A 16,263-nucleotide genomic window follows, 5' to 3' on the forward strand; every position below is an offset into this window, starting at 1 on the left:
GCAGGTTCATGATGGGCAGTTCCACATAAATATTTGAATAATTGTGGTAAATACTCCTGATGGAAGTATTGGAGTTGTGAACAAGTAATTGATAGTCACTTTCCATGTTGCGAATATTCAAAAAATCAGCCTGGAACTAGTGGGCTGAAGGGCCTGTTTCTGTTCTGCAAGTCACGGGTGTTTTATTGTCATATGTCCCCAATGACCATACCCTGAAAATGATTAGCATTCAACTTTCTCCTTCCTCACACCCTGCTCCCTCTTCCTCCCTGCCTCCCTCAGAAATTATGTGCTTGTGATGGAAGTAGTGCAATGAAAGTTCATCAGATTGATTCCTGGGATGGGTGGGTGGATCACAGCATTACCTTTGGGAATGTTTGAAAAGACTGGGCCAATACTCATGTTTGGAAAAGCAGTATTTCAATAAGCGATGCTTATAGAAACAACAAAATTCTTGTAGGGCTAGACTAGGTTGGTGCCAGGGTGATGTTTTCTGTGTCTCATAGGTCAACAATTTCAAACTCAGTCCCAAGACTGAGTTGAGAAGACTTTTATTTACCTAGAAGGTAGTGAATCTTTGGAAATATTTACCCAAGGAACCTTTGGAGGCTCCTTCGGTGTATATATTAATGTTGAAACAGAGATTGGATAATAAGGAATTTGAGGGCTATGGGGTTATTGCAACAAAGTGGTGTTGAGGTAAAAGATTACCAATTATCTTATTGAATTATGGAGGAGTATGACGGGCTAATTGCCCGATACCTGTTTCTATTCCATATAAAACTAACTCCAAAACCAAGAGATCGGTTCTCTACCAGATCACCTTGCCAGCACATCTACAGACAATTGTGCTTTGTAATTTTATCTTCCACATTTTAGTTGATCTGAAAGTTGCTGATTTGAATTGGAAATACTTTGTCGCCATATACCCATCGAATTTTTTTAGACTTACATCTTCAGTTCTTTGCAAGCCAATGTTGTTTGATGTGCTCCTTTTGTAGTAGTGCCGATACGCATATAACAGTTCACAGGATGCTATTGGCTGCTGTACAACAATCTAATTTAAACTTTTTAGAGGTGCCAGTATGCTAAACGTTTTGCCCATCCACGATAATTATATTTGCCTGCATTAGGAACGTATCCTTCTATATCCTGGCAATTTGTTTAAATACCTCTTTTATATATAGCAATTGTATCTGATCTTAGTAATTTCTCTTCTACAACGGTGGCGTTATTGGCAAATTAAAAAATGGAGTTGGAACTGCATCGGCTACATAGTCATGAGTATAGAGTGAGTAGAATGAGGGTAGACACAAAATGCTGGAGTAACTCAGTGGGTGAGGCAGGGTTGAGCACACAGTCTTGAGGTGCCCCTGTGCTGATGGTTACCGAGCAAGAAGCGTTGCCAATTCATACTGAATGTGTTCAGTTAATGAGGGAGTGGAGGATCCAGTTGCGCAGGAAGTTGTGGGATGGACAGAGTCAGTTCCCTGTCCTTGGTAACAAAGTTGGAGGAGGAGGAGGAGGAGATGGTGTTGAACGCTGAGCTGTAATCTATGAACACTAGCCTGCCGTATGTGCTTTTATTGTCCAAGTGGTCCAGTGCAGAGTGGAGAGCCAGCAAGATCGCATCCTCCATTGATCTATTGTGGCAGTAGGCAAATTGTAGTCTGTATATATCTGACAGTGGAAACTAATCTACCATTGCCTTTTAATTTCATTCAAACTTGCTCTTTATTTTGTTCCAGTGTAAACAGTTGCTGAGGCGTGTAATCCTAGATTGTACGTGATGTGATGTTTGGTTGCTTTCTGTATTTGTGATTAATATAAAATTCTTATCTAATGCTTATTAGCATCTTATTCTTCCCCAAAGTCATCAATTATTGTGATAATTCAAAACAGGAAACACTGTTATATTACTCATTTTTTTGAAATGTCAGTGCTCTTTTCTGATCCTACAAAATCTGTTATTTTCAAAATAAGTGGTTTTCTTTTGAGATTAATGAGAGAGTAAAGTTCAAAATCTTGGATCTTGTTTTTCCCTCAAATGAAATTCATTTGAGCTCTATTAACTTTGTTCACTTTAATAACTATAAATTCACTATTTTCTGAATCACCAGTTGCTTATTGCACATTACATTTCAGATTTGTTTACTGTCAAAGAGCCTACGATGGACTGGGCTCTCCACTCTGCTTGTACAGGCAGTCAACAGCACAACAGTTGCCAGATCAGGCTGTAATGCATTCCATCAGAATACTTTCTATGGTGCTCAGTAATTTTTATGCTTAACTACAGACCAAATAGTTAATATAGGTACAAGAACTAGAAAACCTGTAACAGTTAGTATGAGAACTGAAAATCGCCACGAATGAGCACGCATTTTCTTCAGTCGAAAATTAAATGTGTTATCAGGAGAATATTGCCAAAGCTTTCCCCCATATAAATAATGCCATTTCATTTTAAATTGTTTAAAATTCAGGGATAGAGGATGGATGTCTGATTTTTCTCTTGCATTCACTTAAATTTTATAAATATTTACACCAAGCTCTCACGAAGTACAAAGCCAAGATGCTTTGCAAACAATTTTTATGGGAAAATACAAATGTTTTGGTTGACATGAATGATAACAATATTAACTATTGAGTCTGAAGAAGGGTCTCGACCCGAAACATCGGCCATTCCTTCTCTCCAGAGAAGCTGCCTCACACGCTGAGTTACTCCAGCATTTTGTGTCTACCTTCGATTAAAATCAGCATCTTCAGTTTTTTCTTACACAACAATATTTACTACTTTGCCATCACAAACTTGTTATGCTGGTTAATTTAATTAGATTGTTTACACTTAATTTGAATGTCAGCTATGAGGAGAGGGCTCGATACCTGGAAACAATTGTACAACACCACCAGGAACCAACCACTTTTGAGGATTTTGCTGCACAGGTTTTTTGTCCGGCTCCCTGTCATCATTCACCATCTGACTCAGGTAATTGCAAATACTTTTTCTCAAGTTTGAATTCATAATTAAATTTCCATACCAGTTGAATATTATATATTTGATTTGTAGCATTTGATTACTGAACATAATAGTGTTACTTTATTTTAAGCATTCCTCTCAAATATGTTACTTATTTCTACTGAATTGTGATATTAAGCGTCTGGATTGAAAAAGGACCGATGAATTAGCAACGAGTTTATTGTTATGGGTTTATCAAGTAATCTATGTCTGAACTTTAGTGGGCAAGAGAAATTGTCCTTCTGAGGAATGTTTAAATATGTTTTTTCATTTATGAGAAGGGATTTCTGGTGTTGCATTTTTGTTTTAAATTGGATGAGTAAGACTTGTATGTGCCCTTCAAAACAAGACTAAAATTGTTGATGCTAGTATTTCACAAAATATGAAATACAAAATACAAACTTTATTTTAAAACTTTCCCCAACAGTAAGAATTTGGTGGTCCTTCATAAATTTTGTTTTTAGCATTGACTTTCTGGTGGAATTGATACTGAAAGGTGTTTTCAACCTATTTTGTTATTTGTAGAAATGGCAAACTCGGAGCTTTCCTATCCTGTGCAAATCAACTTTGTATCAAAGTGATTATTTTTATTGTTTTATTTTCCCCTTCAGATCATTAATTGTCAGTTCTGTAAGTCCAAGGTAAGATTCAGTGAGAGAGTTTGTGTTCAGGTGATTTCTTACCAGAACACTGAATACTTAACGGTTTAAATTGATTCTCTCAATGCTTTGTTCACACTAAAATGGATTTCCCGAAGTGCTTTTATTAAGTATTTCCATCAACTATCGTTTACTAACCAGGCCTGCACGTCAAACTAACCTTTCAACATTGAAATATCTTTAATAATCCAGGCTAATTTGGACAAATAACATCTCTGTGCCCTTTTATTTCCTTCTTGCATGAATCTGAAGCAATAGCATTAACAAATGTATGTATTGTTTGGCTCTCATGTCAGCAGTAGGTATGCAACATGGACATTAAGGTTTAGATGCTATAAAATCTGATTGTAACTGCAATTTTTTAAAATTGGATATATCATTGTCCGGCTGTCTTTTAACGTATGATTTTAAAGAAACGTGCTTTTTTTCTGAATTTATTTTCTTAAAGTAATGAATGCTAATAAATTAACGGAGGTTTCTTCAAGTTACTGAATTTGATTATATAGAGAAAGTAGTGAGTGAACAAACAACCATAAGTTAAGTTCGCTCTCACAAGTTATAATTTCTCAAAGCAAGTTATCATAATTAATCCAATAACATACCTTTACAATAAATGTACAAAAGTGAGAGTAAATGGAAGTTTTTATTTCTGTGAATTATAAAATTCATTTTCAAAAGTTATCAGGCAAAGGAACAAAGTGATATATTTTTTCTACTTTGATCATAATATGTATTTAAGAAAATAGCTCACTCTGTCGGTTTTTATATGAATTTAGAGTAAAAGCATCTATTTTGTAAAAGGTTTTGAAATAAATTTAAACATGACTGAGGAACCACTCGGAAGCCAAAGACAGAAATCACGTGGTCCCTAATTGTACATAATCACACATAACTATATACTCGATTTGGAAGTCATAGAGCAGTATGGCATGGAAACAGGCCCTCAGTCCAATTTGTCCACGTCACCAAGTGGACAAATTCTGGGTTAGTTCTATTTTCCTGCACATGGCTCATGACACCCTTCCTACCCATATATCCTCCCAATGCCTTTTGAAATTTGTTATTGTAACCAGATACGAACTATCCACCGAGTGAAAATGTTGCCGCTGTGGTCACTTAAAACTTTTCCCTCTACCCTTAAGGTTATGCCCCCTATTTTTATAGTCCTCTGCCGTTGGAAAAAGACTGAGCATTCACTTTATCCATTCCTCTCATGATTTTATATTATTCAATAAGGTTACCCCTCAACCTCCTGCGTCTAAAGAAAAGTCTCAGCCTATCCACCCTCTTCCATAGCTCGTCTGAACTCCTAGCAACATCCTGGTAAATCTTTTCTGCAGCTTTTCAAACTTAATGACATTCTTCCTAGAGCTTGGTGACGAGAACTGCAGACAGTACTTCATATATAGTCTCACCACTGATTTGTACAGCTATATCATGATGTCACAACTTTTGTATTCAATCCCTTTCCAAAGAAATGCTGTTTTCATCATGCTGTCTATCTGAGTCTCCACTACAGGGAACCATGCTCCTGCACTCCCAGATCTCTCTATTTTGCAATACTTTCTAAGGCCCTACTTTCACATACCAAAAGACAACACTTCATAAGTGTCAGAGTTAAATTCCATTTTCCATTCCTCAGCCCAATTAATCTAGTTCCTACTTGCTCACTGTCCACTCTGCTACCAGTTTTTGTGACATCAATTTGAAACAAGCAGATTATACTTTTTTAACATTGGTTAGATGGAAAATAAAATGTTAGTACTGGTTCAACAAATATTATATTGCCTAATTGCTAATAAATTATTAGTGACCATGGAAAGTAAGCCAATTTGTTGTACCTCGAGTCTTAAGTTAGAACAGCACTTCCATCCAGTTAAATTTCAGTGCAGTGATTAGACTTTTTTTAATGATTTTCAAAATGATTACACTTTAAAATTACAGTAATATTCAGAAAAATTTGCAATTATATACAGATTCAATGCTGTAACTAAACTGTTGAGATACACTGTTGGTTATTTTAGGGAAGAAAAAATTATATAAATGGTTTCGATAGTCAATAGGTGCAGGAGTAGGCCATTCCGCCCTTCGATCCAGCACCACCATTCAATGTGATCATGGCTGATCATTCCCAATCATTACCCCGTTCCTGCCTTTTCCCCATATCCCCTGACTCCGCTATCTTTAAGAGCCCTCTCCAGCTCTCTCTTGAAAGCATCCAGAGAACCGGCCTCCACCGCCCTCTGAGGCAGAGAATTCCACACACTCACAACTCTCTGTGAGAAAAAGCGTTTTCTCATCTCCGTTCTAAATGGTTTGCCCCTTATTCTTAAACTGTGGCCCCTGGTTCTGGTTTCATTGGGGACTCGCTATGATTCCAACTTGCATCATCCCAAACAGAATTAAATATGATAGACTTGACGACACTTTTGTTTATTCTATTTAAGCAAGATGACCAAAGTATTGTAAGTGCTCAGAAGCTTACTTCACTTTTTTGCAACGTATTGCAATGTTTATTGTTGAGGTGCAAAGTATCACATACATGATTTATCTCCTTTCCCCAGTATGTCAATTGATCTTCATGTCATATTAGTGTTGGTTGCAAGGATGTAAAGAAGTGCATCGGTTCTTACTCAGAATGAATCCGATGAAAAACTAATATCAAAAGCAAATATCAAATATCATGTCTTGAATCTATCTGTGTATCTAGGAACTGGAGTGTTGGAGCAAAAATATTGTTTGGATCACATTTTCCCTTTCTATATTCTGCAAATGTTTGCTTTGTGAATTTAAACACCATGTGTTTGACATAAAATGTAAAAGGGTTATTTTAACTTTGTGCATAGGAAATAAGCAATCATATTGGTTTAAAACGAAATATGTGGTTGATACTACAGCCGAAAATTCATTAGTTCTTTAAACAATTTCCTTCTCATCTTCCTTCCACCCTAGATAATATGTTTGAATATATAATGCAATCAAATTTAATGGTAACTCTGGGGTAACAACAGAGAAATTGGGTGGCAGTGGCCAGAAAAGGTGAAATCAAAGTTCTTAATGTCAACTTTTTTCCACACTTAATGTTCTGCTTTCTGTCTTAAAGCTAGTGGTTCAGTCTATGTTTTATTGACACTGGCAGCAATGCTTGCCCTGCATATTAGCTAAAAACACAGCAATTTGTCGTGGGAGTCTTGACTGTGGATGGCAACAGCTTTTAAGCTGTGCTAACACCATTGGAACAACTATCTTTATTTCTACCAAATCACATTAGCTCATTTTTTCCAACTAGTCAAAGGGTAGAAATTAGAATGAAGCTTAATTCATTATTATTTTTATTTCTGGTTCAATCAATGTGATTGATTTTTCAGTGATTCCAACCTGCTAGGAAATTTGTTGGTTCAGGCTTTTAAAACATGAGAGGACACAATAAGGCCTAACACAGGGGTCGGCAACCTACGGCCCGGATCTGGCCGGTAACCCAAACTCATCCGGCCTACAGACATTTTTTTTTTCAATTCGTTTTCGCGACCTGGGAACTGCAACCAGTCCCGGGGCATACTGGTGACCTGGGCGCTACCGCCAGTCCTGCCAGCCGACCAGGGCGCTACAGTCATTCCCGGGTCACGCAGCCGACCTGGGAACTGCAGCCAAACCTGGAGCAAGAGAGCCGACCTCGGTGCTACAGCCGTTCCTGGGGCACGCAGTCGACCTGGGCGCAACAACCAGACCTAGGGCAAGCGAGCAGACCTGGGCGCAATAGCCAGACCTGGGGCAAGCGATCCCACCTGGGAATTGCAGCCATTTGCGGGGCATGCAGCCGACCTGGGTGTCACAGCCAGATCTGGGGCAAGCGAGCCGACCTGGGTGCTACAGCCAGTCCCATGACACGCAGGCATCCTGGGAATTGCAGCCATTCCTGGGGCACGCAGCAAACCTGGAAACTGCAGCCGGACCTGGGGCAAGCGAGCCGACCTGGGAACTGCAGCCATTTGCAGGGGCACACAGCCGACCTGGGTGGCTGCGAGCGTCTCCCGGGACCGGACAGCGGAACCGACCACCACCTAAGCGCCTTCTGCCGGCCCGCCTGCCAGCCAGCCACGGTGTCCTTCGGCACAGGCAGGGGCGGAAATCGCTATCAAACCATGGGGGCAGCGTGCGCGCGCGCACACACACACACACAAGGCTTCGGCCGTGGGCCCTGTGGACGATAACATCGGGAGCTGATCTGGTTGGTGACCGACTCCGAACTCCAGCAACAGCAGCTTCGTCCGCCCCAAATCGTGGGGCTTCAATCGGCCGGTTCGCGGGGCCTTTCATCGCCCGGCGCGACTTAAAACCGGCCACGGGATTTTCCATCGCCCGGCGGGGGCTTCAACGTCGGGAGCCTCGATCACCTCGACACAGCAATTTGACCGCGGGGCAATGGAAAATCTCGCGGCCGATTTTTTTCGGGAGATACTCTAGCTCTCGAGAGAGAGAGGGAGGAGCGGGCTTGGAGGGAGAGGGGAGAGCGAGAGGAGAGGAGAGAGGGAGAGGAGGGATAGAGAGAGAGAGGAGGGGCGAGAGAGAGAGAGAGGAAGAGAGAGAGGTAGAGAGGGAGAGAGAGGGGATAGAGCGAGAGAGGAGAGAGTGAGAGAGGTATAGGAGGAGGGGGCTGGTAGTAGAGCTACGAGAGAGGTGCGGGCGAGAGCTTCTCTCTCTCTTTCTCTCTCTCTCTTTCTCTCTCTCTCTTTCTCTCTCTCTCTTTCTCTCTCTCTCTCTTTCTCTCTCTCTTTCTCTCTCTCTCTTTCTCTCTCTCTCTTTCTCTCTCTCTCTTTCTCTCTCTTTCTCTTGCAACTGTAGCTGAAATGTGTCTTTCTATGTTTGTGTCTCTGTAGCTGTCTCACAACCTTTGCTCCATCTAGAACTCTCACCCAGGCCGGGTGTATCCTAAGACATTGGGGGAAATTAGGGGAAAGATTTGCAGGACACCTGACAGAAATTTGTATCGTCGATGAGATGCTAAAAGTCTGGAGGGAGCTAACACCACATCTAAGAAAGGCTGCAAGGAAAAATCTGCAAACTAGACTGGTGAACCTAAATTCGGTGGTGACTTTTCTTTAGACTTTAGAGTTTAAAGATATTGCATGGAAACGGTCACCGAGTCCGCGCTGACCAGCGATCACCCCGTACACTAGCACTATCCGATGCATGAGGGACAATTTACAGAAGTCAATTAAGCTACAAACCTGTATGTCTTTGGAGTGTGGGAGGAAACCGAAGTACTCTGAGAAAACCCCACGCAGTCACAGGGAGAACAGACAAACTGAATGCAGACAAGCACCCGTAGTCAGCATCGAACTCTGGTTTCTGGTGCTGTAAGGCACCAACTATACCGCTGCACTACTGTACTGCCCAAGGCATTGGAGGGGATTCTGAAAGACAAGATTTACTGCATTTGGAAAGGCAAGAAATAGTAAGGGAGAGCAGGGCAAGCTAGTTAGTTAAATATGAAGTTGGCTTGAAGGTTGGAGACAGAAAGTGGTGATGGAGAGTTGTTTTTCAGACAGGAGGCCTATAACTGTCACAGAGATTAGTACGAAATGTTGTTCGTTATTTATATTAATGATTTGGATGAGAATGAGGGTGACATGCCCCGTAAGTTAGCAGATGACAATAAAATTCCTCAAATTCCTCCTCTTCTCCTTACTAAAGGTACATCCTTTTATTCTGATGCAATTATCAAATACATTTAAAAGATCAGTTCAAATGCCTTTGATGACCATGAGTTGTCAGAAGGTCATCATAGTGGTCCCTGGGCAGGGCTTTGAGATGTGCCAGTTGAGGCCGAGTTGCCACTTGTGTATTACGATGCCTCAGAGTACTAACGCAGCAGTAAAGCCTCGAGCTCATTCACCCCGCACAAAGGAAGTTCAGTAACAAGACATGTGCTGGGGTGAGCATAAGCAACTAGCACTGGGCCGGTTCAAGTAGGATCCTGGTCTTTGTAATAATGCTGTTTATGGAGCTTGCTGCATGCACAGTGCATTAAACATTCTCTTGTTGAAGACACTGTGGGCCATCTTGTGTTAAATAAATTTTAAATTTCTTAACTGTTGCTTGACATTTGTAGTTCAATAAATGGTACAGTTTGATCTGTTTTCTGTCTTCTACCTTGTAGCACTACAATACTCAAGTCAGTCAAGGAAATGGGAATGTTGCAATTCAAACTTCCATTAATTTAAGATGACTAGGATTTGTAAACAAAATTATTTGATGTTACTACAAGGAATGTATTTAAATTAATAATATAATTGTGTAATGAGATCTTGCCACAAAGCATTTCTTTGCAGCTTGTAAGTCAACATAGCATGGATATCTTCAAAACTGTTTTCTCCTAATGATCTGTTTGCTCGCTGTGATACTTCATCTTTTCTCCTCTTTTCTCATGGATCAAAAAAGTAAAACCTTTGACATCTGAGGGAAAGTGGCAAGTTGAATCCAGAATTGGCAGAGTAGCAGAAAGCAAAGGTATTGGTCAGGAGTTTTCATGACTGGAAGTCAGTATGCAGTATTTTTTGTATCTCATATCTTAATATTAATTACATCAACTTGAATAAGGAGCTGATGATATCAAACTGGCAGTATTTTGGATCGTGTTAAAGGAAGATGTCACTGGACCTGTCAGTGGGGGGATAAAATGACAAATGTAATTCATTTTGAGAAATGTAAGGTGCAGCATTTGGGAAGAACAAAATAGGCAGGGGAATACACAATAAATAACAGTACTAAATAGTGTCTGGAACAGAGGAATCTTGGAGGAAATGTTCTTGGGTCCCCAATATAGGTGACTCCTGCATTAACGCCAATGAATAATAGAAGTTTGCCCTTGCATAATTCACAAAAACCTACCCCAAAATTTGAGAAATGGATTGAAATTCACACATGGAATTTGTGGAAAAAAGCAAGTACACAAATTTATTTTAGTTTTCAACTTTTATTTAGAACAGTGCAGAATGGTAACAGGCCCATTGGCCCAACTTGCCCACACTGACCAGCATGCCCCATGTACAGGAGTCCACCTGCCTGTGTTTGGACCATATTCACTTAAACATTGTGATAGTACCTGCCTCAAATTCCTCCTCCGACAGTTTGTTCCATATACCTACCACCCTATGTGTAAAGAAAAAAATGCCCCTCGGGTTCCTATTAAATCCACCCCCTTCACCTTAAACCTCCTCTGGTTCTTGATCCCTTTACTCTGGGTAAAAGACTCTGTGCATTTACCCTATCTATTCCTCTCATAATCTTATACACCTTGATTAAAGTTAAAACATCCACTTTCTCTGTAACTTTTTTTGTAATGATGCTAGGATGCAATAGGGTACACAGTGGTAGAGTTGCTACCTAACAGCGCCAGAGACGTGGTTTGATCCTGACTATGGGTGCCATCTGTACAGGATTTTTACATTCTCCCTGTGACCACATCAGTTTTCTCCAGGAGTTCCGGTTTTGTTCTACACTCCAAAGACGTTCAGGTTAGTAGGTTAATTGGGTTTGGTAAAAATTGTAAATTGTCCCTAGTGTGTAGGATAGTGCTAGTTTATGGGGTTATCGCTGGTTGGCACGGACTCGGTAGGCCAAAGGAGCTGTTTACACGCTATCTCTACAGGGTCTAAAGTGTAATGCAAACGTTGTCCAAGAGACTTATCAGCCTTCAGCCCAAATGCTTTGCTTAATATTGATTTTTTTTGTATTTGCTTCCCCCCTGTATATTTTATTTTAGTATTAATGATGTTCATAGTATCTTTCACTCTATACCCCAGTCCATGCTGGTTTACAAAAAAGACACAGTGCTGGAGTAACTCAAGAGGTCAGGCAGCATCTCTGGAAAACATGGATAACTATCCCATTAATACTACAAAAATACAATAAAGGAAATGAATACCATCGCCGCCACAAAAAAAATCGGTATGAAACAAGATATCGATGTTCTCTAAAGATGCTGCCTGACCTGCGGGTTACCCCAGCACTTTTTTTTCTGTCATTTTCTTGTTCCCCAGCTTAATTTCTCCTGGGCCAATAGTCACTTTGACGTCTCAATTTTTTTAATTGCACTTGAAGTAGCTTTTATTGTCAGATTTATATTTATTGGTGGTTTGCCTCTAAAGTATATTTTCTTTTTCCCTGATTGTAAAGCTATACATGGTATAAAACTGTGGGCCATTCTAGTACAATTCTAGTCAGTTTTACAGAAAGGAAATGATAGCACTGGAGAGGATTCAATGTAATTACATAAAGGTTACACAAGTGGAGATTTTTTTTATGAGGAGAGATTCATTCGGTCAGGTTGTTCCTTGAAAACAAATGTGTGTGAAAGTTAATTGCGGTGTATAAAATTATGAAAGACCGAGACAGGATAAACAAGTGCTATTTACTTCCAAGAGCAGATAGATCACTAAATGGAAGTCTTCTTCTTGCGTATGGCGTGCATAGCCTAAAGTTGTAAGACAACTTGTTCTGTTTGATCTTCTGTTTGTGCACGCCAGGTTGATTGCATTCGTTGATACAGGGTGGACCTCGTGAAGGTTGCAATCTCCCACCCCATTAAATGGAAGTGTGGCCATAGTAGGTGTTAAAAGGATTAGAGGGATATTGAGGTAGATAAATACCTAGAAATTGATGGAGCTGCAGAACTTCTCATTGAAAGGAATGGGCAGAAATAAACATTGTATTCAAAATGTACTCTTTGAGCATTGAGACACAATAATCTTTGGGGCTAGTGATTGAAAGCTAGGAACTATTCTAAAAAGCTTTTTCTCTCAAATGACATTGAAAACAGCTAGCTAAATGCCTGCCACCTGTGCTATGACGTTTTATCATTCTGTGATCTCTCCCTCTGTGCCTCTATCGCTTTATCTGCCTCTCCGAGTATCTTCATATCCAGTATTTGAAAGGAAAGTGCAGTGGGCAGGGATTTTAATGTAAAACATAATATTATATTTTTGATTTAATAAAAACTGTCAAACAGTGAATCACAGTCTTTGGAGATCCCACCCATCCATTAACTTTGCAGTCAGATTGAAGGGGTGCATTATAATGAGGCAATTCTGGACCGGTGGGAAGTTAATGTATTTTTATACTTGTGTCTTTGCTCCCATAAATATACAACCAATTATCGTGTGACACATGTAGTGCTAAATGTTTTACATATATGCTTGTTCCAGTATTATTTACTTCAAACACGGAGATCTCCTGTTTGTATTTGATATTTTAATATAACTGAATTGACGACAGCAACCCACCCCTCCACCTACAGCAATCACAACAATTATTATTTAAGTCTAAATCATTCACATATAGCTCTTCTTTGATTTTAAGGTCTAAAAGTGCTTTTCTGTTGAGTACCTCGTAGGATTTCTTTATTCAATAATGTTCAGTATTCAAAATGTGTATGGTTCCCTCAATATCCTCGTTTCCCACAGTATTTAACAGCTTGCCTTAACTTCTGTTTAAAAGGTGTTCAAGTACAAACTACTGAAGTATGGCATCAGGATTTCCGCTCATTATCTCTGTTCTTCGCTCTAATTATTAATACCCTTCAACTTTAGTATTTGTGTCACTTCTCACCTGTTCTCTTTTTTCCCTTTTTCCTATTCTTGTCCTTCACTTTTTTTTGCTTCATTTTCTTCATTTTAAAGAAAGAAATGCTGTGATATTTCTTCTTCTTCCTAAACCTCCACTAGAAAACATTGGGCTCATCAAGGTAAAGGGCAAAGGCTTGAAACGGAAGGTCATTCACGCTAGCTATGAATGGTATGCTGTGCAAATTTTTTTTTCAATTGTTCAACATGTCATTTTTAATTTCTCAATTAACATTTAATAATTGATGTATTTTAATACTTTTGTGCAAAAGAATGTGTTCATTATATTTATAGAATTTTGAATGTTTCTTAGAATTACATTTCCAGTCCAAATAATGCTTCAATTTGGACTAGAACAATGTTAAATATTTTTCTTGCTAAAATATTTTGAAATCAAAATTTCATTTTTAATAAGTACGGGTGTAAATTAGGTTGTGCAGCTAAGGTGACTGCTTTTTGTTGAAGACGTATTTCAATTGTATTCTACATCAAGAATAATTTTATATTCTAAATTGGATATCCCTCCAAGTTTAATTAACTAAGCACATATGTCATTGTTATTATTTATTATATTTTTCAAATGCATCTCATCAGTCCAAATTAATTTGTCCTTTTAGTTTACATTCAGCTAAGCTGCAGATTTAATCAAGCTCCCATTTTGCCTCAGTCATGTTATTAACTTGAATTAAGTCTCAATTCAGTGTCAATGTGCTAGACTAGTAGTTCTAATTTAACATATTGAATGATTGTTCTTAATTTTAAGTTGGTATTTGTGGTATGTTATTTTCAACATTGTTATAAATAGATTTTACTTTATCTTCCACCCACAATGGGAAAACATTTTTATTTGGTTTAATTTCAATGACATTTCAAGAGAGACTTAGCTCTTAGGGCTAAAGGAATCAAGGAGTATGGGGAAAAAGCAGGAACAGGTTACTGATTTTAGATGACCAGCCATGATCATATTGATTGGCGGTGCTGGCTCGAAGGGCCGAATGGCCTACTCCTGCACCTATTTTTCCATGTTTCTATGACATGATGATCCAATTGTCTCATTTTTAATCATTAATGAATTCTGCTGACTACAGAGCCCTGCAGAAAAACGTCATATTCACTATACCAGGACTGGTCCATTTTAAATTGCATAATCACTGCTTAACATGGAATGATACTCTTACGCTTGTACTTTTCTGGGTATGGGGTGAAAGCTACCCGATTCCTCACTTACTATAATACATTTTCACTACTTTTCTTTGAAGCATGCATCACCATTGTTCCTTTTAACAACAGAATTTAATGTATAAATCGGCTACTTAATGTAATTTTCCAAATATATTCTGTCCTTTTCACAGTATTAAAAAAACTTAGTTTCTGAAAAAAACATTGTTGGTCTCTTACAGCTTATATGAAAAGTTTTATTTAATATATTTACAAAGAATGAGCCACAAGACTATCTTGCATACAAATATCACTTTCTTTTCCACTGTTTTGTAGGCTCATGCCCAGAGAATCAGCAGGTCGAAAGTCCTGCAGCACAGGGGGTGGACGAGATCGACTTAGCCTCTCCAATGTCACCTCGTGCTAGCAAGAGTCGTATGTCCATGAAATTGCGCCGTTCTTCTGGTTCAGCTAATAAATCCTAATGACCACTTCATCACAAATAATTACACTCTTCAAATTAGCCTTGTAAATGTTTTTTTTTCTCTCCTGTTATGTTGCTGCTTAAACCAAATGTTTTGCCACTTGCTAATTATTAGATGTGTATTTGCCACTCCATATTCATTTGAAACCTGTTCTTTGTAAACATTTTTTTTAATTAAGAACACTGGAGTTCTATTTTTAGCTTACCAAAATATATATTTTAGCAATCTATGCTTTTTTTGTACAGCTCCCCTGCACCCACTTGATCACTTACCTGTATATTTATTGTCATGTTGTATTCGGCTAGTTAAACTGAATAGCCCATTAGTTATTGGGTATTGTCATTTGGAAATTATGATATATTTGCTTACTTGTATATTATCTAATTTGTACATAGTTTTGATTTTACAGTAGAAACATTTCAGATTTCTTGTGCACAATTCAAGAATGTAAAGTAAGTTTTCAGTTTGTACGTAAATGTAAAGTTATGTTTAAGAATATATTCACCAAATCACTCTTGTGGCACAGAACATGTACAGAATATTTTCATTTTAAATTATAAGATATGAATTTTCCCAATGAATGTAAATGGCCGCTCAGCATTTCAACTATAAAGATAAGCTTATAAGGAAAATTAACCTCTTATGCTGAAATGTATAGACTTGCTTTTTATTTGAAGCACTGACATATCATATGTGCACGCACACACACACACGTGTGTGCGTGCATGCGCACAGACACATTTGTGTATATATATATACACGCGTGTGTGTGTGTGTGTATATATATATATATAGACATACATACACACTTAATACACTGAAAATGCAGCTGAGTTACACTATTTACTTTGTGCATGGCTTCCAACCAGGAAACTATAGAAAGTGAAACCAGATGAGTTCCAAAGTGAAAGCTATTATTCAAACATTGAAAATTCTGTAAGTATTTAGATGTGCTGGGACTTGCACTCTATTTTCATTTTTCTGTGATGTTCACTGAAGAGAAAAGGGATCGTCAAGAGTGTCTGTATAATCAATTGGACTAGAATTGAGTCAACGCTAAATTGCTGAGGTGCACTTTAATGCACATTCCAGCTGTTTTGATGTATATTCCGAAGAGGAACCATTATTCAAATTTTGTAGGTAAATTGGAATGTTACTACTAACAGTATGTAGCATGATATCAGTACTAACTGCATGTGTAAATAGGTCATAAGGTAAAATATATATATTATGTAATGTCATCCATGTAGTTGTCTATAAGATTTGTAATGGCTGAAGAAAGATGTGCTGTTGAATATTGCAATAAAAAATATTCTTACCACACC

General features: G+C 38.6%; 1 protein-coding gene across 9 annotated transcripts in view; it reads left to right on the plus strand.

Annotated features, from left to right (window-relative positions):
- The window catches only part of ralgapa1 (Ral GTPase activating protein catalytic subunit alpha 1), a 155,117-nt gene extending 138,856 nt beyond the window's left edge, over nucleotides 1–16,261 (plus strand). For 5 of the 9 annotated variants that reach the window (XM_033027140.1, XM_033027144.1, XM_033027148.1 and 2 more), the window contains 3 exons: nucleotides 2,859–2,983; nucleotides 13,398–13,467; nucleotides 14,790–16,261. In XM_033027140.1, coding sequence (XP_032883031.1) covers nucleotides 2,859–2,983; nucleotides 13,398–13,467; nucleotides 14,790–14,880 — 286 coding nt within the window. In that variant the 3' untranslated portion in view covers nucleotides 14,881–16,261. Of the gene's footprint in view, nucleotides 1–2,858; nucleotides 2,984–3,624; nucleotides 3,655–13,397; nucleotides 13,468–14,789 lie in introns of all 9 variants that reach the window. The other 4 variants (XM_033027142.1, XM_033027147.1, XR_004413089.1 and 1 more) reach the window with 3 other exon arrangements.
- The last annotated feature ends 2 nt before the right edge of the window (nucleotides 16,262–16,263 follow it).

Source organism: Amblyraja radiata, chromosome 9 (assembly GCF_010909765.2).
Source record: "Amblyraja radiata isolate CabotCenter1 chromosome 9, sAmbRad1.1.pri, whole genome shotgun sequence".
NCBI classification, from domain to species: Eukaryota; Metazoa; Chordata; class Chondrichthyes; order Rajiformes; family Rajidae; genus Amblyraja; species Amblyraja radiata.